Source organism: Lissotriton vulgaris, chromosome 4_1, assembly GCF_964263255.1.
Source record: "Lissotriton vulgaris chromosome 4_1, aLisVul1.2, whole genome shotgun sequence".
Lineage (NCBI taxonomy): Eukaryota > Metazoa > Chordata > Amphibia > Caudata > Salamandridae > Lissotriton > Lissotriton vulgaris.
Window position 1 is genome coordinate 2,075,736,001 of NC_141691.1, and position 25,338 is coordinate 2,075,761,338.

Genomic DNA, 25,338 nt, shown 5'->3' on the forward strand with positions numbered 1-25,338 from the left:
CCTAGAATAGCTGCCGTGCACGTAGTACATAGGTGACCTAGAATAGCTGCCGTGCACGTAGTAAATAGGTGACAAGCTGGCGCAGATGATGTTCAGATCGCAAGTCAAAATTCCACAGTCCTCCCTTTTAACATATCTCGCCAACTTGTCAGTTTGGATTTATCCCCATAAGGCCACGTATTTCTACTTCATAGAGGGGGCTCATGTGCTCATTTCGGAAGTCCAAAGTCTTTGGGCACATACAGTTAGAAACAAGGCCGCACAAGGGTGGCAGACATTGGATACCTAAACAACACCCACATAAGATCACAACAGGTATCAACACAAAGGAAAACAACTTCCAACCCCAATTCTTCAAGGTGTCCCAAAACCAGTTCCCAAGCGACCATCCTTCTTGTTCTTGGTGAACCTCTGAGGAAAGTCTGTGGAGGTGTTCAATGGCTTTGTAGACTGAAGGCGAGTTGTCAGGCACGTATGTGCAGCAGCTGGATCCGATGATGCGGCATGCTCCTCCTCGGTCGGCTAGGACCACGTCTAGGACAAGTCTATTTTGGAGGGTCACGAGGCGGACCGCCTGAAGTTCTGCAGTGTTGTTGGCGAGGATACCGGCAGTGATGTTGATCGTTGTTTCTACTGCCTGGGTCAGGTGCCGGATAGCACGGCTGTTTGCCATTGGGCCCCACAGAGGAACAAGTCCCTTTGCTGCATCTAGGAACTGTGCTCCGGTGGAGTCGGCTTGCCCAAGGTCGTCTGCACGCCTCTGCCTGTGATGGTTGGCAGGGGCTACATACGTGGGTGGGAGAACGAAGGCAATGTAACAGGTACCCTTCCAACCCTTCGGGAGCCAGGTGTAGGCCTTGGTGCCACATACAAAGTACATGTTTGGAGAAGCAACAAAGGAAGGAGGGTCAGCTGAGTCCAATGTTCTGGTGGTCTGGCAGGCGCTGTGACCCACCAGCTGCGTTCCATGGCCTTCGAGACACACAAGACCTGTGACATTGATGACAGACAGAGCCACAGTCAGTGTTGCGGTAGTTTGTTTTTGTAGATGAGAAAAGGTGGTTCTGGCTGGATTGTGGAGCACCTGTACTTCGACTCGTTCTTTGGCTGGAATGTTTTTGATGAAGGTGGCGCCTGTGAGTGCAGGACACAGGGCAGCAGGAGTCTTTCCAGTTCTGTTCAGCCAGAACTCAGAGTAGAAATGTGACACTGTCTGGCCAGAGGTGGCGTTATCCTTGTGGCTCTCTTGCATGAGGATCAGCCAGGCGAGGCAAGAGCCGTGAACTGAGAAGGGTGAAGGGATGAAGGGAATAGAGTGTCCGGTGGCATGCGGGAGCAACCCGCAGATCCAACAGTTCGTAGCATTGGCAGCAATGTTGTGTTGGTGCAACAGTTGCACAAAGGAATTGTTCCAGAATTCCCTGCGCCTTTCTCGGAGCTGAGGCGACAGAGAGATTAGGTGATGCTCCTTCAGGGGGGTCGGCTGCACGGTAGGTAGCAATGCCTCATGAGCCGGTGTGCTTTCTTCCAGAATCCAGAAGGAGGTCATGAGGAGGAGGCAGAAGAGGAAGACAATGAAGAGTGCGATTGTCTTTGATTTGTGCAAGTTGTCAGTCTTTGGATTTCTATACTGGGTATTTCCTGTTGCTTCCATCATCTTCTTATCTGGCGCTTCCATCATCTTCTTATCTGGCGCTTCCATCACCTTCAAGGGAGCTCGGTAGCGGGCAGAACCACAGACTTCGTTTAGCTTCTCTCCCGGCAACCTTTGATTGTGTTTAGGTCACCGTTCTGAGATTTAACTTAGTCCGTGGCCTACTTAGCCGAAACTCCCCCCTTTCGACGCAGGAAATACCCTTCTCTGGATGGCACAGTGGGGTCGGAGAATTTTGCAAGTTCGAGTGCCCCAGTATCGGGATAACAGTCCAATATCGGTCGGTCTTTGCTCAGGAGCTCTTCTTGGGTGCTGACGTTTTCTGTCGTGGCCAGGTTTGCAGAGACTTTTCGGCAATGGTGCGCATGCAGCCAATGCCTCTTCCCCTCCACTCGGAGCGCCGTTCGGGTGGTGATCAGCACTTGCCAGGGGCCCGTCCACCGAGGTTCCAGACTCTTGGTTCGCTGGAAATTTCGTATCAGCACGAAATCTCCCGGTTGGATGTCATGGCCGGGGCCCCTGGAAGCATCGGGGATAGCCTGCTGCACCTGTTGATGGATGACAGACAACGTTTTAGTTAACTTGCACAAATAATCAGATAGTAGGACGTCCGGGACGTCATGAATGGAGGTCGGTTTGGGAGCAGTCCAGAGATTCATCGGACGCCCAAACACGACCTCGTAGGGGGTCAAATGGTGCTTGGTGGGAGTGGAGCGCATTGATATCAAGGCCAGTGGGAGGGCATCCGGCCAGTTAAGTCCAGTGGTGGCCACTATTTTTGCCAGTTTCAGCTTCAGGGTGGCATTATGGCGTTCCACTAGACCAGCGGATTGGGGGTGGAAGACCGCATGAAATCGTTGCTTCACCCCCAACCCTTTTAGGATTAATTGGATAACCTCAGCTATGAAATGGGGGCCATTGTCGCTCCATAAAATCCGACAAAGGCCATAGCGAGGGAAGAATTCCTTCAGTAGTACTTTGGCAGTAGTCATGGCAGTGTTGTCACGGGTTGGATAGGCTTCCACCCATTTGCTGAAGGCACACACAATGACTAGTACATACTTCAGGTTTTGGCATCTCTCTAGTTGGATGTAATCCATCTGAAGGACTTCAAAGGGGTGATTGGGGGTCCCGAACCCTCCCCGGGGTACTACAGTCCCTTTCCCGGGGTTGTGTTGCAGACAGATGAGGCACTGCTGAACTAGGCGTCTGGCTGAGTCGGGGATTCTGTCGTTGTGCCAGACTTTGGAAATGAGTTCGATCATGGGTGCAGATCCTATGTGTGCGGGGGAGTGAGCCATTGTCAGTATGGGAATCAGATATGAGTCGGGCAGCAACCATTTGTTTGCATCTTTTGTTCGCCAGCAACCCTCTTCGTCCTTCAAACCCACCCTTGCCCATTTAGTCAATTCGTGAGGGGTGCTGGCCGACTGTATGTCTCTGATCATTTCCCTTGTGTCACTCCATTTTTCTGCTTGTGACCTAGTCACATATATGCGTGTCACTGTCCTATTCTCAGCTGTGGTTCGTGCAGTGATGTCGGCTAATGCATTCCCTTGTCCGACTAAGTCTGTCACTCTTTTGTGTGCCTGACATTTGATCACCGCTAATCGTTTGGGGAGGAGAACTGCCTCAATCAGAGCGGACACTAAATCTCCGTGGAGGATTGGGGTGCCGTGGGACGTCAGGAATCCCCTCTCCCTCCACAGGAGCCCAAAATGGTGGACCACTCCGAAGGCATACTGGCTGTCCGTATATACGTTCGCGGTGGTCCCTGCGGCTATGATGCATGCTCGGGTGAGGGCTATCAGCTCCGCTGCCTGGGCAGATCGTTGTGTGATGCAGGCTGTCTCAACTACTGTTTGGGCTGTCGTTACTGCATAGGCAGCTGAAGTGGTGCCATCTGGGAGTTTGATGCATGAGCCGTCTACCCATAGCTCTCCATCGGGATCAGGAAAAGCAGTGTCTCGGAGGTCAACCCTACTCCTAGTCTGTTCGTCTGTGAGGGTCACACAGTCGTGTATGGGAGGAACGTCGGGGTCGTTTTCAGGCAAGGGTAACAATGTGGCAGGATTCAAAGTCGTGCATCTCTTAAGTGTGATGTGGGGTGCAGGCAGAGTCAACTCGTACCCTGTCAGTCGTGCGCTAGTCAGGTGTTGGGTCTTTGTCTGGTTCAAAAGGGTGTCAACTGCATGGGGCACTAATACAGTGAGGGAGTTGGAAAGTACGATTCCCTCGCTCTGACGGATGGAGACAGCGGCGGCAGCTACTGCTCGAAGGCAGGCAGGTAAGGCTCTGGCTACAGGATCAAGAGTGGCGGAGAAGTAGGCACAAGGGCGCTGCTTAGGGCCAATCGATTGAGTCAGGACAGACAATGCGCATCCCTCCCTTTCGTGGGTGAAGAGGGAGAAGGGTTTGGAGTAATCCGGTGTTCCGAGGACGGGTGCTGAGCAGAGTGCATCCCGTAATTCCTTAAAGGAGGCTTGACACTCAGTGGTCCAAGGAAGCGGGGAGGGGACATCTTTGGTCAGCAGGGCAAGTAACGGTTTCACAATGAGGCTGTAATTAGGCAACCACTGTCTGCAAAAAGAGGTTAGGCCAACCAAAGAGCGGACCTGCTTTTGCGTTTTTGGGATGGGGGTGTCTAGGATAGTTTGGATTCGGTCAGGGGTAAGTTTCCTCCCTTCCTTGGACAGAAGATGGCCTAGGTAAGTTACTTGTGGCTGGCAGAACTGTAGTTTCTTTTTGGAGACTTTATGGCCATTTTCTGCAAGGAAGTGTAGGAGTTGGACGGTGGCTGTCGTTGCCAGCGGGGTGGTGTCGGCCGCCAAAAGGATATCATCGACATATTGGATCAACACCACTCCCTCTGGTAGCTGGAAAGCATCCAGCTGTCTTTTGAGGGCCTGGCTGTAAATGCTGGGACTTTCAGTGTACCCCTGGGGAGCTCTACAGAATCGGTACGAGCGAGATTTTAAAGTGAAGCCGAAAAGATAACGGCTGTCTGGATGGATGGGGATAGAGAAAAATGCATTTTTAAGGTCGATAACAGAGAAGGTGGTGGCAGTGGACGGGATGAGGGTCAGAATGGTGGTGATATCAGAGACCACAGGATATTGGGGTACAACCACTTTGTTAATCTCTCGTAAGTCGATGATGAAGCGGTACGCTTTCTCACCTCCTTCACCTTGTTTCTTAACAATAGGTAGGATTGGGCTGTTGCAGACGTTGCTAACCACTTCTTCAACCACTCCTGCATCTACCAGAGACTGAATGATCGCTACCAGTGCCTTCTCACCCTCTGGGGATATCCGATATTGCGGGAGTTTCGGGAGCATAGCGTCCTGTCGTACAGTTATGTGGATAGGGTCAATCATCATTCGCCCCACATCAGAGTCGTTTTTGGCCCACAGGTACGGGGGCAGGGCGTCAAGCAAGGACATGTCAGCGTCAGTTATGGGGCACATGTGTCGTGGGGGACGGGACCTGGGCATGTCTGGGTTGTCGTACAGGATGACTCGTATTCCATCTGGGGAACACCTAATGGTAGCTCGAAAATGCTTCAGTAAGTCAATGCCCATAATGGCGTCAGGGGAGTTGGAGGAGAGTAGAAATGTCGCGTCAGCAGTGTTGCTTTCTAGGTCAAAGGTAATAGGTACGGACAGGGGGTTAGTGGAGGGCGTCCCATCGAAACCTATCGACGTTATGTGTGAGCCAGACAAGGGTGCCCTTGGAATCAGTCGCTTTGATAACACACTACGTGTCGCCCCAGTGTCTACCAAGAATGGAGACTCTGTACCCAAGACCTTAGCGGTGACATAAGGACCTTGCTGGTCAACACAGAGCTCGACTGGATCCCTCCCTTGCCCCTGGCAGTCCTATGCAAAATCGGGGGCATTTTCACCTTCGGATAGCTGATATTGATTCTGTCGAGGACGGTCAAATGTATTCAGTCTTCCTGATCTGTCATTGCTAGTGTCGTTGGAGTTCCCTCGTCCCTGTACTCTATTCCTCGGACCACCTGCCACATCCCTGGAATCCCTATTTCTATTCATCTCTAGCAAAACCGGACACTGGGTCTTCCAATGGCCGAACCCTTTGCAGAAGGCGCATTGGTCATTGCTAATATCTCTCCTTCCAGTGTGAGATGTCGGGGTGTGATCCTTAGGAGGTAGATCTCTGGGGGCGTTCGATTGGTAGTTCCCCCTTTGATGTTCCCGTCCTAGAGCTATACCCTGTATATGGGCTATCATTACCCTCTCCTTCAAATCTTTCTTCTTTTTCTCGGACGCCCTATCATTCTCATTCTTTTGGTGCTCGTAATACTGAGCCATCTGAAGGATAGCTGCGGTTTTGGAGGCCCCCCCAACTGCTCTCACTTGTCTGTAGTTTTTGGGAGACTTCTTGAGTTAGTCCTTTTACATAATTTTGCACAAACAGGTGCTGTCCGGTTGCGGTGGTCATGTCCTGGCCACTGTAGTCGGAGAACACTGTCTCAAATCGGGAGAAGTATTCTGACACATCTTCCTGGGGTTTCTGTCGACAGGCCGTGACTATCGACCAATCTACTTTTCTTTCCGGGACCAGTGTTTTTAATTTCTGAACTATTTTATCTGGGAGTTCCAGTATGTCCTTCACTGGTTTACTCCCTGGCTCTCGCTGTCTGTCTAGTTTACCGAGTTGGTCCCAGGTATGTCCAAACAGATCCGTGTGGTCAGCCTTCCGGATTTGCTTCCACACGTCAGCTGGCAGACATAGCCCAAAGAACAAGTCAATATCTGCTATAGTCATTATTGTTGAACCCAAGGCTGTACCCAATTCGGTATAAAATGCTGTCGGGTTCTTTCTTAAGTCGGGCAGGGTTTGCTTAAAGGTTAGGATATCTTGTCGGTCCCATGGTTGGTAAACCCAATTGTACACAACCCTTCCTTTTGCATTTTCATTGTTAATATCATCGCTCGTTCCCTGGCCCCGTGGCGGGATCCAGTAAGGAGCCGCTTCTCTGATAGGCATCATAGTATTGGCTACTTCTGCCGAGGTTGTTTCAGGGACCGTAACCTTGGCTTCTGGTTTCTGTTCTGTGAGGTGGCGGAAGACCTCAAGCATTTGCATGAAGAGCTCCGTCGCCTCACGTTCAGTCCCATCTCCAACATCAATTTTCCTATACAGCGTTGTTAATTTAGCGGGACCCTTGCTCTGATACCTATCTTCATACGCGTTCAGGGTGTGGTAGCTGAATCGCAAAATAAAATGCCGTCTGTGGCTTTCGGCATGTGAATTATATATGTTCATCGTGTACTCTTCGCTCTCCCTTCGTTCTACCAAGGTCTTTGCTATTTTGTCGATCCCATCCCGCTCATCTTTGCTTAATCTATTTAATCTGGCCGATGATTGTTTGCTAGACTCGGGGTCGTCTGATGAGGTTGTTAATGTGGCTGGTGCAAAGGCCGTGAGGGCTGGTGCACTAGCGCTGAGATCGCTTTCGCTCACACTCGGAGCGTGGAAGTTTTGTCGGCAGGGGGCATATGGAGGGGGCATGTAGATGGTTGGGGGACCTAGTAGTAGCTGGTCGTTCGCTCGTTGTTTGGAGGGCAATTCAGGGTAGAGCGCAGAGGGGGTCCTAACAGGACATTGGCCTGTCGACCCTAATTCTTGGTTTTGCATAGTTTCCTTTCTTTCTTTTATTTCTTCTTCTAGTTGCTTTGCGGCTAGGTGGGCTGCCTTTCGTAATTCTTTCCCTATTTTTGCTTCCTCTCTTTTCTTTCGTTGTTCCGTTTCTTTGCGCCACATGCCGATACTGTCGAGCATAGTGGGCGTGGTCTTATTCTTCTGGAGCGCTATTTCTAATGTTTTTATTTTATTTTCGTCAAAGGAACCTATCAGTGGCCACTGACTTTCAAGGTTCTTTTTCGTATATTTATGCCATAGTTTAGTGTAAGCTATAGCGACTAGTCCATACTTAGTGAACATGTCCTTATTAGGGGTGCCCTCCAGTGGAGCTGGATGGTTCATCTCTAATAAGCGGTCCGGGCTAAACAGGCTACCAACCAGTGGGGAGAAGACAGGCATGACGGATTACAACGGGGACAAAAGTCTGCACTACCTATCTTATCACGGCGGACAAAGACTAGACAGAATATTTCTATTCTACGTTGTTTGGAGGCCGTGAATACCTCAAAAGAATCAATACCGAATAATCGGCCAATCAAACAATCCAGTGGGGAGAATAAGTGGGCACGAAAAATTATCGTTACCCACTCTTTCTCTACCTGCAAAGAGAGGCCTTGTTCTCCCCTGTTTGCAGACAAAGAATCTCCAGACAATAATCCACGAACGATAGTTCGGGAAACAGTGGGGGAGGAAGATAGGTACGACGGATTACAATGGGGACAAAAGTCTGCGTTACCTATCCTTCACTGCTTGCAAAGAGAGAGCCTGTTTGCTTTTCCCCGTTTGCAGACAGTGAATCTCCAGAGGGTTTCAACAAAGCGTAATACTAGTATTATCCAAAAACAATTTCCTCAATTCGTCGTGTTTACACGACCTTACCCGGACCGCATGGACGGTTTCCTGTCCTCTGGATCCAGCGCCCGATCGTCCTCTCTCCTTCGTGTTGTTCGCGGCACTCCTGATGGTTCCCAGTCAGGACCGTAGATCACTCGAGAGAGGTCTGTTCAGAACTAGTGAAGGTCGGATGATCGGCTGTCAGACGAGGGTCTATCGGACACGAGCTCTTCCCGATCGTTGCAGTCGTTCACTCTGTCATCGGGACCTCTCCCACTGGATCCACGTGTCGCTGATGGGCCCCACGCTTTGGGACGCCAATTTGTAGAAAAAGGTAGGGCTAGGACCTTTCTCAGGATTTGCCCGGCGCTAACCGCCCTTGTACCATTCAAGATTACCAAGCAATGAGGCAGGCGCCGGAGACCAGAAGGCAGGAAACAGAAGTTTATTCCGACGGAGCAGAACACATCAGATCAGACAACAAGGTATCATGTTGAGGTGCTCTAACAGCCTCTCGGAGGCCTGGCCTCTTATACACTGGTTCATGGCATGTGACCTTCTCTTGATACAATCAGATCCTTGTGAGGCAAGAAAAAGACATCCCCGTAATCCTAGTGTCAATCCCACCCCCATATATCTTCACAATAGAGTTTCTCAACCTGCTGATAAGAGGAGGGGGCCATCACGCAGCTGAGTGTTCCGTCGAGTCTTAGGATGTGTGCGCCTGATCATATCACAGGGGGTGGGGAGGCCTGGATCAATAGAGGGCCCTTTGAAGGAGAGCGACCTCATACAATATAGGGCAGTAAATGATATCTCCCGGCTTAGGCAATGGCCTCGGACCTGTGTGGACAGTCGGACACGGGGTGAGGGGCTATCAATGGAGTGGTATTCATGCCGCGTGGACAATCCAGCGCAGGAGGGAGGTTTGTCAACAGAGGGGCATTCATGGGAGGAGAGGAGGTGTTGGTCAGGCGCTAGCGTGACTCCCAAGGACAGGGTCATGCAGAAGGGTCCTGCTCGTAAGGAGGAGGAGGGAGGGGGAGCCGGGGTGCGCGGAGGATGCTTGCCGGGTCAGAGGGACGTGCTGGCGATCGATCGCGGACAGGGAGACCATGATACCTAAAATGGCTGCCATGCACGTAATACATAGGTGACCTAGAATAGCTGCCGTGCACGTAGTACATAGGTGACCTAGAATAGCTGCCGTGCACGTAGTACATAGGTGACAAGCTGGCGCAGATGATGTTCAGATCGCAAGTCAAAATTCCACAAGACATGAGAACTTAATTAGAGCTGATTTTAAGAATTTTTCAGTTGCCTACAATGAAAACTTTAGCTCCAATCCCAAAGCTGACTAGAAAGACCTTAACCCCTTGGCTGCGGGGTTAATTTTTCCACGGTGCGAGAGGGGGGAAAGCACGCGGTACTCAGGACGGCTCCCGGACGTCATGAGTCACGGTTAGTCATGTGCTCATGCCGGCCGGGAGTCGTCCAAACTCCGCACACTGATTACTTCGCCCGTACAGGCGGGGAATTAATCGCACGTGGGCGGAGCGGCAACGTTCAGACGGCTCCCGGACGTCATAAGCACATGACTGACGTGACTCATGGCGCCCGGGAGCCGTCCTGAGCACGGAACACTCATAAAAGGGAAGTTAATAAAAGGGAAGATGAGATCATTAGGATATGAAACAAATCTAGTTGTAGCAGCAAAGAAGAACTTTCACTACACTCATGAAACATTCTGAGAAAAGCAAATGGCAAGCATATCTGAATTCTAATCCAAACGGAGGGTGAAAAAGGCTTTTCTGTGCTTTTGGGTCTTGTACATCCCACTGATGTGGTTCGAGTGATGCTGGAATAATACTGGGAACCAAAACAATCAATGTCGTTTTTATAATTCATACCCTGAAAGAATCGATTGCATCCTGTGCCTGTGTACTTCTCTACAGGATATAAGAAATGAGCACCTGAAACCGCTGTTTAGGGAAGCAGGTATTAGAACACTTAAAGAAGCAACAGATTACTATTTTGCTGTACGAACAAACTGATAGAGTGTACGATAAAATGTATCTCACTGGCGGGGCTGTGTCTAAAGAATTTTAAGAATTAGTAGAAATAATCTATCTTCCTATGTCAGATTGTGTTAATGTACAGAAGGAATTTTAAAAGGGCGAAAGTGTAGATTTCAGATGCAGCTTAAAGATTTATTAGCAACAATATACTTTAGTGAATTTTAAAGCAGTATTAATGAACTTATTTGTGGGATTTAGATGGAATTTTAGTGATTGGTTGATTTACCAATAATAATATATTTGAGATATTTTAAACAAAGCAATAGGAAAATCACTTGATTGGAATTTTAAAAGGAATATCAATTAATATATTTGTGGAAATTTTAGTTAATCATTAACATTATGTATTAAGCGTTTCTTTATGATTTGTATTGATTTTGAATATAAAGTGTGCAATAAAAATTTACCCACCTACAAATTATAGATTTACTATTCTTAGATCCCTTTCTACGTACCTTGAAGAGATATGTAAGATATATATAGATATATCTCAGGATAAACAGACATGGTGTTAAAAATATAGCTATACTTATAAAAATGTACCTCAATGATGCTGTGGTTGTCGATATTCTGGATACAATATCTTGGGAGAACAATATTTAAAATTCGATTTTGTGATCAAACACAGACTATGCCAATGCTTAAGAGTGGGATATCAATATCAATGTCAGAAAAAGCTTTAGCAACATGAAAGGCCTTTACATGACTGCTGAAATACAGCCACAGCAGCAGCTGTCTGCTGGTACGAAGGAAATACAAACAGCTATAATTCTCCCAAACACACAATGAATTATCATTCAAAGAACAGCTTTCAAAATGTTTTGAGTTTTCAATAATTTTATTATTTTAACATCAGCATATCACTTTATCAAAATACACATTTTACTATCAAATATGCACTCTTGATTTTGGGTAAAAACACTCCAGGAACATCTTATCTTTTGTACACACGCTGTATGACTTATGGAGTTTGCCTTGAAAAGTGACAGATCGCCATGTGACTTATCAAAGTTGAGAGTGGAGACAGGTAGTCATGTTGCAAGTCCCACAGGCTGATACAGTCTGTGTTTGAATGTAACGTGGCTCTCACATTGGTTTGGCTGACTACCACTCTAAGGATTCGGAGATGTATAAAGGCTGTTTTCTTCAATGTGGCTAAACTCTCTGAATTACATACTGTAGAGGACTGCATTTCTGTAAGCTACTTCCAAGGTACTGGTGAGCTACCAGTGGCTCCCAAACTACCTCTAGGAGACACTTGTCCTAAACATTAGACTAATTTCCATCTGCATGTGTGGAGCTGGAACAATTCTTATTCAATGTATGAACTGTGCCATTGTCCATCTGATGAGCAGCGCCCTTTAGAAACCTATCAATGGCAAAATCTCTCTGAAATGTAGTCTCGTGTACTTGAAAAAGGCTGTTTCACTACATTACAGTATCAGGAATGTAAAGAGCCAGAAGCTAAGTAACCACCTAATGGTTGTAAACCTGAGAAGATAGGCTGCTGTTCCTTTAAGGCTCCAGGAGCCTCCACTACCCATGATGCTTTGAACTGCAGTTGCCTCCTTGAGTCAGTGATTGTTTACTGTGATAATGGAGGATACTTTGACAGTGAAGTAAAATGCAGGCTCCTAAAGAAGAAGGCACCCATGGGTATTGACTAGTGGACGCTAGCCACTGTTTCAATCAGTCCTATTCAAGAGCATAGGGACTAGCTGTGTCCTCGACTGGCCCCAGGATTCCATTTGACTGTGGACTGTGCTTTTAACCATAAACCAGTGACCTGACTCAGTTACCATTGACTTCACCAGATCTTCAATTAATTACTCCATTGGTGGAGGAGGTCACCAGCCGATTCTTTATGTCCAGAGTAAGTTTACCCTGCATTGGAGAAACTCACTCATCCCTTGTGTCATGAGTTGTTGTCATCTACCTTTGAAACAGGAGCAGATGCAGGGCTGCGTTGGAGCCCAGTACTCATCATAACTGACTTCACTGGGCAGCGTCCTTCTTATTTTGGATTTTGCGTTTCTAGATTTTAATGGTTTACCTGGTTTATTTTGGCCTTCAGACTAATTGATCCAAGAGAACAGTTGGTCCCAGAGTCCAGACGTTTGTATTCCTTGTCTACATTTTAGACTGTTCTGCAGAAGAAATTCTTTTGCTATAGATCTTGGACTTTAGTTCGCCAAAGATCCTGCAACCCGAACAAAACCCTGAGCAATAATATTGGTCATAGTGCCAGTTTTCTCAGAAATCTTGTGCATTGCAGTAACCGACTGTTCTAGTTTTTGGGCTCATATGTCGGTCCCAGGTGTTTCTATGATCTGCTTGGTTTTTGTAGATAGAGTGCTGTAGTGTAAATACAGCTGGATCACTACGGTTTTTTGGAGACCTTCCCAGATTTCGCCAAACTCCTCATTAATCCATGAGACTACTTTCCATCTGCACGCTTGAGACCAGTGACATCACAGCCACTTTGCTTTAAAGTTATCCTCTATCGTAGTCAATGATTGACCTCTTGAGAATCCGGTGCCACAGAGGAATTCGTAGCAAAGGCTGTCTTGTTGTTAAACCCTGGATCTACTGCTACGTTTGAAATGTCCAAGTACCTGGTCTGTAATGCAGATTGTTTGCTTTCCAGCTAAGGAGAGTTTTGGAGGGCTGCGCCTCCTGAGAAGAGTGGATTTCCATGTTGGTTCACACGTCAACGCCTTCTGGAGAACACCTTGTCGGGGAGCCTTAGAGGGGCCCAGCAAAAAGTCTATTGTCTGGGAGAACAAGCAAATAACGTGGTTCGGTAAGTCTTTTCCTGTTGTACATCTGGGTGTGGGAAGTATTTCCTGCTATCTGATTCTCTGAGGTCTGTCAAACTCCTTGCTACTCCGTGACCCTTTGTCGCCAAAGCTGCTGTTGGAAGTTTGGGAGTGTTGGTACCTGTCTTCTTTGCATCACGGATTAGGGGGGTTGTTAATGAAGATCCTTCCCTGCAGCCCATTATGGACCTGTGAGAAGTTTAAGGAGGGAGAATTCTTATTACTACAGATAGTGGATGTTCTGTAGGTCTTTTAGTGTAACTCGGGCCAGCTTGTTGTGACGGAGGTGCAGCCTGGCAATGTTTTGTGTACAGCATTTCTGCCTCTTTGCTATTGGGTAATGGCTGGAGTTTCTGGACGTCCATTCTGGTCCATTCTGGTAGTGATTTGGTCTGTATGTGTTTCTACATGGTTCTTCTCCAGGGGTAAAGACTGGAGAGGCGAGGAAAGGTTAGGTGGCTCTGAAGGTTGATCAGGTGGCAGAGGGGCAGAGCTTTGCAGTATAGATTAATTTGATATCTTTGCTGTGACATGTTTGTTTCTGATGCCCTGGCTACGACTGCCCATCAGATTTGATGTTCCACATCACTGGTTCGATCACTTCTTAAACTTCTGCCACCTTGTGTCATCTGGTTCGTCCACATGTTTTTGCATGATTGGCAAGCTTACAGGGGTAAGTCACTAACCTGTCCAGAAATTGCAAGGGCAAGGGCAGGGGGGGGCACATCTTTACAAAGGTGTGCAAAGGACTTTGATTTGATTTGGTTGTTTTGTGTTGGTCTTGTCAGCTTCTGTAACGTCTGCCTCTCATCCAGTTTTGTGAAGCTCCTCCTCTTTTCTCTGATTTTGTTAATCTCCCCACTTAGCTCTGTCTTTCGTGAGGGGTTGCCTAATACTCAAATCTGTAAAACTATGCTTCTCTTCTCCACTTTCATGGTTCTCTGCTTCATGTTCACGGTGAAGCTGAGCTTTTCTTCTCCATTCTCACAAGCCACTACATCTCTTCCACACATGTCAAATGCTGTCGCTGTATATCCATGTAAGGAAAGCTCAGCTTGTCTCTTTCACTTTTCTAAAAATCAATGTCTCTTATGTGCAGCTTTGCCTTGCTTGTCCACCTCTGCAAACCCCACTGTTCTTCTCTGTTTATCAAGCTCTTGCTGTTTTTTCCCACTCTGACAGTTCTACCTTGTGTTCTCCATGCTTGCCAAGGTCTGCCTGTCTTCTCCACTTTTATATTGCTTTTCTCACGTATCCACATATGGAGAGTATGGCTCTCTTGTCCTCGTGCGTGAAGCGCCTTGTTGGTTTCTTCATCACTGTAAAGTCTTATTCTCATGACTGCGTTTTGTGCCATTTCTATCTATATAGATTGGGTGCTTAGTGTGTATCCTATCATCGTTAAAGCTTTGCCATTTTCTCCATTACAGTAAACCGCTTTTATACATTAAAATGTACAGTTTTTATGTACAGTTTTTATTCACTAGTCCGCCATTGTAAAACTGAGTCTCTTGCCACCTTTCATCAATTTGTTTGCTCTGTACCTCTTGCTCTCTCTAGTCCTCTGTTTATCCAGAGCAGTCCTGTGGCAGCCTGGTGTGATGTCTCCAGTATGCCTTACTTCAATCTTTGTTCACAGCTACTCTGGATGGAGGTGTGGGGCTGCTCCTACCCATGCAGGAGAAGACGTACCGACGACTGCTTATGTTACAAAATGCCCTGACTACCATGTTACCACATCACGCTGGGCTGAATCCTAGAGCATTCAGGTAAAGAACATAAAAATTACAGTAACCTGCTAACCATACTACTAGACGTCGGGTGTCCAGGAGAAGGGCTGGAGATCATCGGTCTATTGTGAATGGTAACCTGCTAACCATGCATCTGGATTGCACGTTTCAAGGAGGAGTGAGAGGACTCGCAAATTTGCTGTAATGGGTAACCAGCTAACTGCTACTGGATAGTGGATGCTCACAGAGGAGGGTTGGCATTTGTGTGTCTGCTGTAATTGATATCCTGACAGTGGCTGTCTAGGAGGATGTAATGCGTAACGTGCTAATTGTGCTTCTGGACTGCAGGTGATGAGGAGAAGGGAAGGGGCACCCAGGTCTATTGTAATTAGTAACCTGCTAATTTTGTTTCGTGACAGCGGGTGTCCATTAGAAGGGATGGGACTTACGAATCTGCTTTAATGGGTAACCTGAAAAATATGCTTCAGGACTGCGAGTGTCAAGTAGGAGAGATGTGTAAGGAAGTGCCCTCTTTCTGCATGGTTGACCTCACTTTTTGCTGAACTGCTGATGTACTTTGACTGAGTGTGCCCTGGGTTTCTGCCAATCAGGTACCCATTGCCTATGTTCTTTCCCTGAAACTGCATGTTCGAGGCATGTGGGCTGCTGAATTCATATCTGTGCTTAGATCGCCGCCTAGTGTTGGGTCAGGATGATTGCACATTGTTGACCTGGAAGAGTCTTCGAAGAATCACGAGATAGGTGGCTCCTCCCCTGGACTACAGTGCGCATGGGCATACTCTCCATCCTTAGATTGTTTTTTTCCGCCATTGGGTTCGGATGTGATTTCCAACTCTGAGTTCGTAATCGATAACAAACTTTTCTAAAAGGCCAAAAGGCCTTCGGGGGCGTCGGCATTGTTATTGCGATCGGTACCGATAACTTTATTTCTGTAGTTTCTACTCGGAACGTCGAATCGGGCTGCGTGGCCTTTTCGACACCAAAGGGCCGATCGTCGATGGAACGAAGTCCATTCAAAAGATGCCCCAACTGTAACTCGAAATTCCCACACATAGATAAACACCCTGTGTGTAACAAGTGTTTATCTCCGGAACACAATGAAGCCGACTGCTTAGCTTGTGCGCAGTTTCGATCGAAGAAGACACTTCGGCTCCGAAGAGCAGCGAGGCAGACGATGCAGAAGCCAGCGCCTGAGCCGGAGAACACCTTTGAAGACGACGAAGAAGTCGTCGAAGCTGAAGACTCAGACCAACAGTCGGAGCAGGGGTCGAAACATGACTCAAGCTACTACGTCGACGAAGAAGACGGCATCGTCGAGGTAGGGGACGACGATCCAGGCATAGGAGCCGTCGAGGACGACTCCGGCGAGGACACAGGGCCAACCGTGAGTACGGAGCCCAGTACTGTTACTGATACGCTTCCAGAGGCTCAGGTCGAGGCATCGCCGCAAGGCCTTAGCCAAGATCCTAACATAGATTCTATACCCCTGCAATTCAGCCCGGCTAAGAATATAAGACAAGAGCCACCTCTGCAACATTACGATTCCAGAAAGTGAAGGAAGCAAAACTGAAACTGATAGACTTTACAGTCTTCGGACCGAGAGGTGCGGATCCATCGGCGCCGACCAAAAACAAAATGGCCGTCGACCCGGCTGGGTCGCATATGAGGGTTGTCGAGCCGAGAGCAAGTACACCCAGAGACATGCCTAAGCTGAAGGCTGTCGAACCGACAAGATCGATGTCGACGCCAGGCAACATAAAGAAGATGCTTGTCGATCCGAAGCAGAAAGTCGACAAGCCAAAGACGGTGCAAACAAAGACACTCGACCCGAAGGCAAGGATCGAGGCGAAGGGGTCCGTCGAGTCGAGGCAACAAGTCATTGCTCCGAAGCAGCAGGCTTTGAAGATGACGCAAGGCCAAAAAGTGATTATCGAACCAAAGAAAACGGTCGGATCAATAACAATTTCGGCACCGAAGAAATTCATCCAGCCGAAAAAGACTGTGGAGGCACAAAAGTCCCTCGGACCGATAAAATTTGGACTTCCAACGCACATGAGGCAAAAAACGGTCGAACCAACAACTGATATCGACCCGACGCCAACAAAGAAGGCAATAACGGGGAAGAGAGCTCAAGCACATGAAGAGCAAGAGCCCTCGACAGAAGAACCATCAAAGCTGTACGTCGACCCCGATACTGGCAGAGTTACCCTATTAAAAAGGAAAATCAGACCAGACACTTACGTTGAAACCTATAAAATACCACTAAAGAAGAAAAGAGACTCTTCTACATCTCCTACTCTCTTTGAGCCTATCAGACCACATGTGCAAGAGACTTATACATATTCCCACACACACAGATGAGGAGGTGGAATATGAGGATAATGAACTTTATAATTATCCTGTGGACATTGACCAGGACAACCAAACTCAACAATGGTCTGACCCTGTAGATCCTGTAGACTCTCAGCCCATGCAAGACAATACTGCATACTCTGTAAAAACTTTGCCTACAGAGGACACAGCCGCTTTCAATGCATTGCTAGAAAGAGCAGCATACAACCACCATGTGGAGATGCATGCAGATCCCATTGAGGAAGACTTCCTTTTTGATACTTTCAACACCTCTGAAAGATCAGTGAAAACATTGCCAATGTTAAAGGGGGTGCTTAAACACACAGGGGATATATTTAAGGAACCAACCAGGGCACGAGTCATTAACCCCAGGATAGAGAAGAAATATAGGCCAGCCCCAGTGGACCCTACCTACATTAAGGGACAGCTACCTTTGGACTCTTTGGTAGTATCCAATGCACGCAAACGTGCAAACTCGCAGACTACTGGCGAGGCTCCACCTCCAGACAAGGAGTCTAAGATTCTGGAGGCCTCGGGCAAAAGGGTTGCTGCTCAAGCAGCTAACATATGGAAAATTTCAAACACACAAGCCCTGTTAGCCAGGTATGACAGGGCCCATTACGACACACTAGAGCAGATTCTCCAGCATCTGCCTGACCTCTATAAGGAACAGGCAGAATACCTAATACAAGAGGGAAAGCTCATATCTAACGCCTCCACCAAGTGTGCGCTAGATGCGGCAGACACAGCAGCCAGGGCTATCAATACTAGTCTCATGCTTAGACGACATGCGTGGCTCTGCATATCTGGGTTTAAAAATGAGGTTCCGAGCACTTTACTCAATCAACCCGTGAACCCTGATTATTTGTTTGGCCCTAATGTGGACACAATACTAGACAAAATGAAGAAGGATACCGAGACTGCCAAGTCTTTGGGAGCCTTGCACTCACAACAATACAGAGGTGGCTCCTTTCGTCGCTCTGGCAACAGAGGAGCTGCAAGAGCAGGCTCAACACAGCAAACCTCATACAACAAGGGGAACACGCAAAACACCTACAACAAGAACAGTAGAGGTGGATACCGTGGCAATAACAGCAAGGGCTAGAGGACGAGGGAATAACACCACCAGATCCTCTACCAATACCAAACAGTGACTTTCTGTCACTACCCCCAGACCATGTAACACCGGTCGGCTGAAGATTAAAGCAGTTCCTGCAAGTCTGGAAAAACATAACCACAGACAAGTGGGTAAGGCAAATTATACAGCATGGCTATTGCCTAGAATTGACCTCCACACCACCCAACATTCCCCCAAGACACCGTCCTATGTCCGCAGAACACCTACACTTATTGCAGCAGGAAGTCATCAGCATGCTACAAAAAGGGGCCATAGAACTGGTACCCTTAGAACACCAGGGTACAGGGGTGTACTCACTGTATTTTCTAATCCCCAAAAAGGACGGGTCTCTCAGACCAATTTTGGACCTCAGGCCCCTAAACTAATACATTTTATCAGAGCATTTCCACATGCTCACTCTACAGCAAGTGCTACCACTGTTGCGTCAAGGAGACTTCCTCTCAACACTAGACCTCAAAGACGCATATTTCCATATACCAGTACACCCAGCACACAGGAAATATCTCAGGTTTACAATACAAAATCAGCACTACCAATTCAAAGTCCTTCCTTTTGGGGTGACAACAGCCCCAAGAGTTTTCACCAAGTGCCTAGCGACAGTAGCTGCACATCTAAGAAGACAGCATATTCATGTCTATCCGTATCTGGATGACTGGCTGATACAAGCACAGTCAGCCCAGCAATGTGCCAGCCACATGTCACGCACTATTCACCTCCTGCACAGTTTAGGTTTCTCGCTGAACTATCCAAAGTCCCATCTTCAGCCGGCCCGCGTACAACAATACCTGGTAGCGACTATAGACACTCTGGCAAGGAAAGCACAACCAAATTCTCAAACAACTCAAATCCCCTTAGGCCCCCCACACAAAACAACAGAAGCTCCATCCCCAATAACCTTAGAAAAGTCCCCCTCTCTCTAGAACCATCTTCCACCCTTTTCACTCCCCGACTCAAATGCATACTACTCAACTACTGATCGGCCCCTAGACACTCCTCCGACATCGCGGATCTCATCATAAAAATGGACCTTGACCTAGCCATTCTGACCGAAACCTGGCTTACTGAATCTTCTACACCTATAATGGACATTTTAGTCCCCCCCAACTACCACATCATTAGACTTGATAGGATCGGCAAGATGGGCGGGGGAATCGCATGCATTTTTAGGAGCAACCTCTCTGTTACTAAAGCCACTTCTCCCTCCCTCACCTCCTGTGAACTCATCTGCCTCGATGTCACCAGCGAGGGAAAACCTGTATGCTCTCTACATGTCATCTACCACCCACCCGGGGACAACCTCACCTTCACCCAACAACTCATGGACACGATCTCAACTAATTCCGGACGGCAGAACACTCAAATCTACCTGGGTGACCTCAATCTTCACTGGAACGATCACAATGACGCGGTGGTGAATAGTTTTAAAACTTTCCTCAACGCGCTTGACCTCACCCAAATCTGCAACAGCCCGACCCATGACAAAGGCTCTATCCTCGACCTTATCATCGCCAAAGAGGACTCCACCCAACTGGGGGCAATCCAACCCTGTGACTGGTCAGACCACCACATTATCACATTCTTCATCAACGAAAAAGTTAAACTTAACCCGGCTCAACCCACCAAATCCAAGATTTGGAAAAGGGACCTAAAGAAACTCGACCCCAACTCCTTACCTTCCCACAGCTGCAATCTCCTCCTTCCCCCTACTGGCGCCTCAGACGTACAATCTCTGACCAACCTCTACCTCAACTCTATGACCTCAATAATCAATGAAGCCGCCCCCCTGAAACTGAAGAGAGTCTCCACCAAGAACTCTAACCCCTGGTATGATGGTAGACTCAACGAAGATAGGCGTGCCATGCGAATGGCAGAGCGCACCTGGAGATCAGACCCCTCAGCACTGCACCTTAAAACTCTTAAGAAAAAGAGAAACGCCTACTTTAGGAAAATCAAGCGCTCAAAAACAGATTTCTTCAGCCTCCAGCTCGATCAAGCAAAAAAACCGACCAAGAAAACTGTTTGAACTAATCAAAACTCAAACCAAGGAACAACCTCTACAATCAAATAGCACAACAGGCGATATACCATCCTGTGAAGACTTCTCTGCTTTCTTTGAGCTAAAGACTGATAACATAAGAAACGATCTCCTCAATGATGTAAGCCGCTACTCCAGCCCCAACAGCATAACTTCCACTCAACCTAAAAACAACGGGGCCTGGTCTTCCTTCGACACCTACTCAGAAGAAACAATTAACAAACTGCTCGGCACCTTGAAACGCTCTAATCACCTCACAGACCCCTTACCTGCTAATGCTGTAAAAGACTTCATCCCCCTGCTCCTCCCACTTTGGACTAAAATCATTAACAGCTCCCTTCAACAAGGCCTCATCCCTGACTCCCTCAAGGTGGGACAAGTCACGCCTATACTCAAGAAACCTACAGCTGACCCTGCTGACCTAAACAATTACCGCCCTATCACCAATATCCCCACCCTGGCCAAACTGCTGGAAAAATGCGTACAACTCTAACTGACAAAACACATCGATCAGTTTGACCTCCTCAACCCTCATCAGTCAGGCTTCCGAGCAAGACACAGTACGGAAACGGCTATGACACACATAATTGATGACGCCCTCCACATCCTAGATCATAACGACACCTGCCTCCTCATCCTACTTGATCTCTCCTCAGCATTTGACACCGTCAAACATGAGAATCTACTTGAGCTGTTAAGCACCAGAATGGGTCTATCCGGGACTGTTCTCAAGTGGTTCACTTCCTTTCTACATAACCGGTCTCAAAAGTTCAAGATCAACAGCGTGTTATCCCCATCTGTGCCGGTATCATTAGGCGTCCCACAAGGATCTTCCCTATCCCCTACTTAGTTCAATCTAGTCATGGAACCACTCACCACTTTGTTACAAGCATCTAATGTACACTTTCACATGTACGACGATGACACTCAACTCTATCTCAAACTACAATCCCCGGAAGACATCAAACTTCTGAACTATACGCTCAGAAACACCCAATCATGGTTGGCCGATAATCACCTCAAACTAAATGCTCTGAAAACTGAGTTCCTTCTGATCTCACCTCCTGCGAAAATCTCCACCACCCAAACCTGGCTCAAGCACCTAACTGCACTCGATGTCCAACCCACTATCGTGGACTCCGCGAAATCCCTAGGCATCACACTTGACACCAATATCAACATGCAGCAGCATATCAGCAAAGCAACTAGGGGAGCTTATTTCCAAATCATCACTTTGAGGAAACTTAAACCCTTCCTCCCAGCTAAGGACTTCCAAACTGCAGTACAAGCCCTAGTCATCCCACGCATAGACTACGGAATCGTCGCCCTCTGCGGACTCCCCTATCAACAACCGCACCCCTAAGAGCCTCCTTGAACGCTGCAGCGAGACTTATCACTGGATCAAAAAAACATTCGCATATTTCCCCTGACTTAAAATCCCTGAACTGGCTGCCTTTTGAAGCCAGGATACAGCTGAAAATCGCTTGTATGACTCACATGGCTGTACACCACAAGTCACCCAACTACCTCACTCAAAAGCTGACTATATCAGGGGGCTCGAGATCCACCAGAAGCACAAAAAATCTCCTCCTGAAACCGCGAACATTCCGGAAGGAATAAACATATAAACGCTCCTTCTCTGGAATGGCACCCAGGATCTGGAACGCACTCCCTCCCGAAACAAGGGTTATCTCCTCCACTGCACTTTTTAAGAAAGAAGTAAAAGCCATCCTTATGGCTAAATTCACTTGAACTCTTTTTTGGATATATCGAACACATTGCACCGACTTTGTATTATTTGTTTATCTGATGGTCTAACTGTCTAACTTTTTGTTTTATCTGATTGCTATCCTATTTTGCTACTCACCTACTACCTACTACTATTTTGTACCCAAAAGTTTATTTACCCACTCCCTTGTTTCCCTTACCCCATGTTTCTATAAAGCGCTCTGATATCTGCAAAGATCATGTTCGCGCTATATAAAACTTTGAAAATAAATAAAAATAAATAATTCAGACGCTAATCCAAAGGTTCAGGCTACAACACTCGCTCCCAGCCAGAGTGTGTATGCAGCTAATAGGCATGATGGCCTCATGCATTTTCATAGTCCCTCACGCAAGACTACACATGCGTCCGCTGCAGGAGTGCCTAGTACGTCAGTGGAATCAGGCTCAAGGACAATTAAGCGACCTAGTGTTGGTGACCAGTCGTGCATACAACTCTCTGCATTGGTGGAATCCACAAAACCTTTGCAAGGGACGACTGTTCCAAGAGCCTGTACGACAAATAGTCTTAACGACGGACGCATCCCTGATAGGGTGGGGAGCCCATGTCCTCAACCACACAGTGCAAGGCTTATTGACCACGCAGCAAAAGAAAATGCACATCAACCTACTGGAACTGATGGCAATTTGTATGGCAATGAAAGCTTTCAAAGTACATCTCTGCAACAAGACCGTGTTGGTCCGGACGGACAACATGACTGCGATGTACTACATACAGAAACAGGGAGGAACACACTTTCCACAGCTGTCACATCTAGCTCAGAGCATGTGGAAGTGGGCCATTCAAAGAAACATTTTTCTCATGGCAGAACACCTCCCAGGCAAGGACAATCAGATAGCGGATCTGCTCAGCAGACACAGCCAACAGATGCACGAGTGGGAAATTCATCCCACAGTGCTTCAACCATACTTCCAACAGTGGGGACAACCAGAGATAGACCTGTTCGCCACAAAAGAAAACGCAAAATGCCAGTACTTCGCCGCAAGGTTCCCACACCCGCAGTCTCAGGGCAATGCGATATGGATGAACTGGTCAGGCAAATTTGCCTACGCTTTTCCACCAGCACCGCTGATACCGCTAGTGGCACGCAAACTACGGCAACACTCCATGATGCTAATCCTGGTTGCTCCAAAATGGGCGAGGCAACCGTGGTACACCACGTTCCTAGAACTTTCCGTGGTGCCTCATCAAAGACTAAGACTAAAACTAACACCCAGTCTCTTAACGCAGAGCCATGGAGACATTCAGCACCCAGATCCGCAGCAGCTGAACCTTGCAATCTGGCTCCTGAAGTCATAGAGTTTGGCTACCTAAACTTACCTCCTGACTGCATGAAAATTATCAAAGAGGCAAGAAGACCTACCACAAGAGCATGCTATGCGGCAAAGTGGAAACGTTTTGTCATTTACTGTAACAACAATGACATAAACCCACTAGACGCATCAACTCAAAATATCATATGCTATCTTTTGCACCTACACCGCTGCAAATTAGCCTATACATCCATTAGGATACACTTAGCTGCCACAGCAGCTTACCTTCAGAACAGGCAACACCTTTCGCTATTCAGAGTGCCTGCAATTAAAGCATTCATGGAGCGGCTCAAACGAGTGATCCCCCCAAGACACCCACCTTCACCTGTCTGGAACCTAAACGTTGTTTTAACCAGACTAATGGGACCACCTTTTGAACCTTTACACTCGTGTGAAATACAATTTTTAACATGGAAAGTGGCTTTTCCCGTAGCGATTACTTCGCTTAGAAGAGTTAGCTAGCTGCAAGCCCTAACTATTCAAGAACCATTCTTCCAAATTCACGCAAATAGGGTCGTGCTTAGGACAAACCCTAAATTCATGTCAAAATTGGTATCACACTTCCACATCAATCAAACAATAGAACTTCCAGTGTTCTTCCCAAACCCACAGTCAGTTCCTGAAAGGGCTCTACACACACTAGATGTTAAGAGGGCTCTCCTATATTACATAGACAGGACAAAAGATTTCAGGAAGGCAAAACAGTTGTTTGTTGCTTTTTCACCACAACACAAAGGAAACCCCATTTCTAAATCTGGACTAGCCAGATGGATAGTTAAGTGCATTCAAATATGTTATCCTAAGGCAAAACGCACTATAACAGTTCCCCCAAGAGCGCATTCTACTCGCAAAATGGGGGCATCCATGGCTTTCCTAGGAAACATTCCTCTAGAAGAAATATGTAAAGCAGCCACATGGACAACCATACATACTTTCACAAAACACTATTGTGTTGATGTACACTCAAAACAGCAAGCTGCTGTAGGACAGGCTGTTCTAGAAACTCTGTTTCAGACTGCTGCAGCTGGCATAGGTAGCCACCGCTAAGGGAGAGACTGCTATACATTCTATGCACAGATATGAATTCAGCAGCCCACATGCCTCGAACGGAATATCCTACTTACCAGTATGCATCTGTTCTTGGCATGTAGGGCTGCAGACATTCATATCACCCACCCTCCTCCCCGGTGCCTGTCGCAGCTGTAGCATTCATTCTAACTCACGCTTTCTTGCATGGACATCTCTTACTGTAAAACACTCCATCTCTGCCACAATGGCGAAAAACAATTTAAGGATGGAGAGGATGCCCATGCGCACTGTAGTCCAGGGGAGGAGCCACCTATCTTGTGATACTTCGAAGACTCTTCCAGGACAACAATGTGCAATCATCCGGACCCAACACTAGGCGGCGATCTATGCACAGATATGAATGTCAGCAGCCCTACATGCCAAGAACAGATGCATACTGGTAAGTAGCATATTCCTTAAGACCAAACCCGATTGGAACTCTCTGGCCACAGGTTAGTCCCTAGTAAATGGTACCACAGGTACTCGGGGCACTGTGACCCTTAGAGGCCCTGTACCTTTCACTCACACGCTGTCTTTGCAGGCTGCATATTCTGGTGCAGAACAAAGTGAAGAGTCGACATGGAACACATCCTTGTGTCCCATGCCTACAAACCCAGGCATAGATCAGCCACCCCTCTAGCTGGGTGCACTATACCAGTGGTGAGGATACAGGTGCATGAGCCCTGTACCCCTACAGTGTCTAAGCCCATTCTTAGACATTGTAAGTGCAGTAATGCCATATAGAGTATGTGATGCTGGGAGTCTGTCATTACGAACTCCACAGTACCATAATTGCTTTAATGAAAACTGAGAAGTTTGGTATCAAACTTCTCAGCACAT

At 47.5% G+C, this 25,338-nt stretch overlaps 1 protein-coding gene across 2 annotated transcripts in view; it reads left to right on the top strand.

Moving 5' to 3' along the window:
• CPSF1 (cleavage and polyadenylation specific factor 1) overlaps positions 1-25,338 on the top strand; it is a 324,374-nt gene that overhangs the window by 288,063 nt on the left and 10,973 nt on the right. For both annotated transcript variants that reach the window (XM_086966520.1, XM_086966519.1), the window contains exons 35-36: positions 12,884-13,039; positions 14,695-14,824. In XM_086966520.1, the coding sequence (XP_086822646.1) occupies positions 12,884-13,039; positions 14,695-14,824 (286 nt within the window). The remainder of the gene's footprint in view (positions 1-12,883; positions 13,040-14,694; positions 14,825-25,338) is intronic.